The sequence below is a fragment of the Octopus bimaculoides genome, chromosome 8 (assembly GCF_001194135.2).
Source record: "Octopus bimaculoides isolate UCB-OBI-ISO-001 chromosome 8, ASM119413v2, whole genome shotgun sequence".
NCBI classification, from domain to species: domain Eukaryota; kingdom Metazoa; phylum Mollusca; class Cephalopoda; order Octopoda; family Octopodidae; genus Octopus; species Octopus bimaculoides.
Window position 1 is genome coordinate 57,862,314 of NC_068988.1, and position 1,680 is coordinate 57,863,993.

Sequence of the window (1,680 nt, forward strand, 5' to 3'; positions counted from 1 at the left end):
TAAGGGGTGATGGCAAACTGGTAGTGGGAGCGTTTCAACTCTGGGTGAGTATATGTGTGTGTGTGTATGTAAAAAGGAGGTATGTGAATGTGTGTGTGTGTGCAATGGAAGCGGAATGGTGAACATTCAACACTGCAAACAAAAATCAATGCGAAAGGGCCACCAGTGATTTGATCTGGGATTGTTAATCTCCATATTCACAGATGACCTCTATCTACAGGCTGGGACCCTGACAAGTGCTTGTACTCCACATAAAAGTAGACCTGGGAACAAATGGTAGCTACAAGGTTTTATAATAAATAGACAAACAGATAAATAAATCAAGAGACATAAGCAAATATATAGATATATATATATATATATATATATATATATATTAAATTTTATTTTGCAATTAAGATTATATCTGAATAATATATCTAACACAAACAAAAAAATAAAGCATTAAAAATAAAGATTTACTCATATTTTTCTGTCCATGTTACAATCAGTTCTTAAAATCTTTCAAAACATTCGCATTTGCACAATCCATGAGAATTTTTCATTTTCATTTGTTTTTATTTATTTATTTATTTATTTTTTTCGGTTTCAATTATTTTTAGATTGGGAAGCAGGAAGGGAGGTGGAGCAATAAAGAATTGCAAAAAAGTTAATATTACAAATCTTGTTACATCTGGGGATAATCATTATACCAATATTATTAACACACACACACTGATTCAATTCCAATTCTTCATTATTAGTCAACTGGTTAAATATCCACTAAATTAATCAATTGTTTAACTTAGTTAAGCAGTAAGTCATTTTTTTTTTTTGCCAAAGCTCTTTTGTTGCTACTTGCAACCTTTTCAATGACTTTTGTCTTAGTCTGTTACGGAGGCTGCACTTGTCTGCTTGAGATCTTGTTGTGAGCATCTGTGTGCATGCAAGTAGCAATGAAAAACCTTTGACAAACAAATGACTTACAAACAATTGATCAGCTAGTTGGATATTTAAGCAACTGACTAATGATGAAGGAGCGGAATCAAACCAGTGCATGTGTTAATGATATTGGCATAACGACTCTCCCCAGATACAACAAAATTTGTTTCAACACACCAATTCACATAAAGAATCTTGCAAACCAGACACAAAAACAAAATTAAAATTACAATTTTACTCTGCATTACCATAACAAGCAAAATAAAGAGAAAAATATCTTCTTTTACTGATTTCAGTTACTGGATAGTGGCCATGCTAGAGTACCACCTTCGAGGATGGTACTCTCACACACATACACACACATGTACAAACACTCCAAAAATAAAAAAAATAAAAACGGTGTTGTTAATGTCAGAATTATGCCTGCACCTACGACAGCACATACAAAAAAAATCAAACAATTGAAATGACTATAGGTTAACGGGGCTGGAGTTTATGTGTGCATGTGCTTGTGTTTATACACGTGTGTGTGCATGTGTATATATATATATATATATGTGTGTGTGTGTGTGTACACATACCCATATATGTGCACACCCACACACACACACATTTGAAAATACGAAGAGAAATTCAGTTAATAACAAATTAATCTCTCATCATTTTTGTGTCATTTTTTTGCAGCAGGGAGGGGGTCTGGGTTTTTTGTCACTTTTTGTTGCTGTTTTTTTTTGCTCCATTTTGTTGTTTTTTTTACTT

General features: G+C 32.9%; 1 protein-coding gene across 1 annotated transcript in view; it reads right to left on the reverse strand.

Annotated features, from left to right (window-relative positions):
• Positions 1-383: 383 nt before the first annotated feature.
• Positions 384-1,680, reverse strand: part of LOC106876187 (uncharacterized) — an 8,048-nt gene continuing 6,751 nt past the window's right edge. The window contains exon 6 of the mRNA XM_014924627.1: positions 384-419. Coding sequence (XP_014780113.1) covers positions 384-419 — 36 coding nt within the window. The remainder of the gene's footprint in view (positions 420-1,680) is intronic.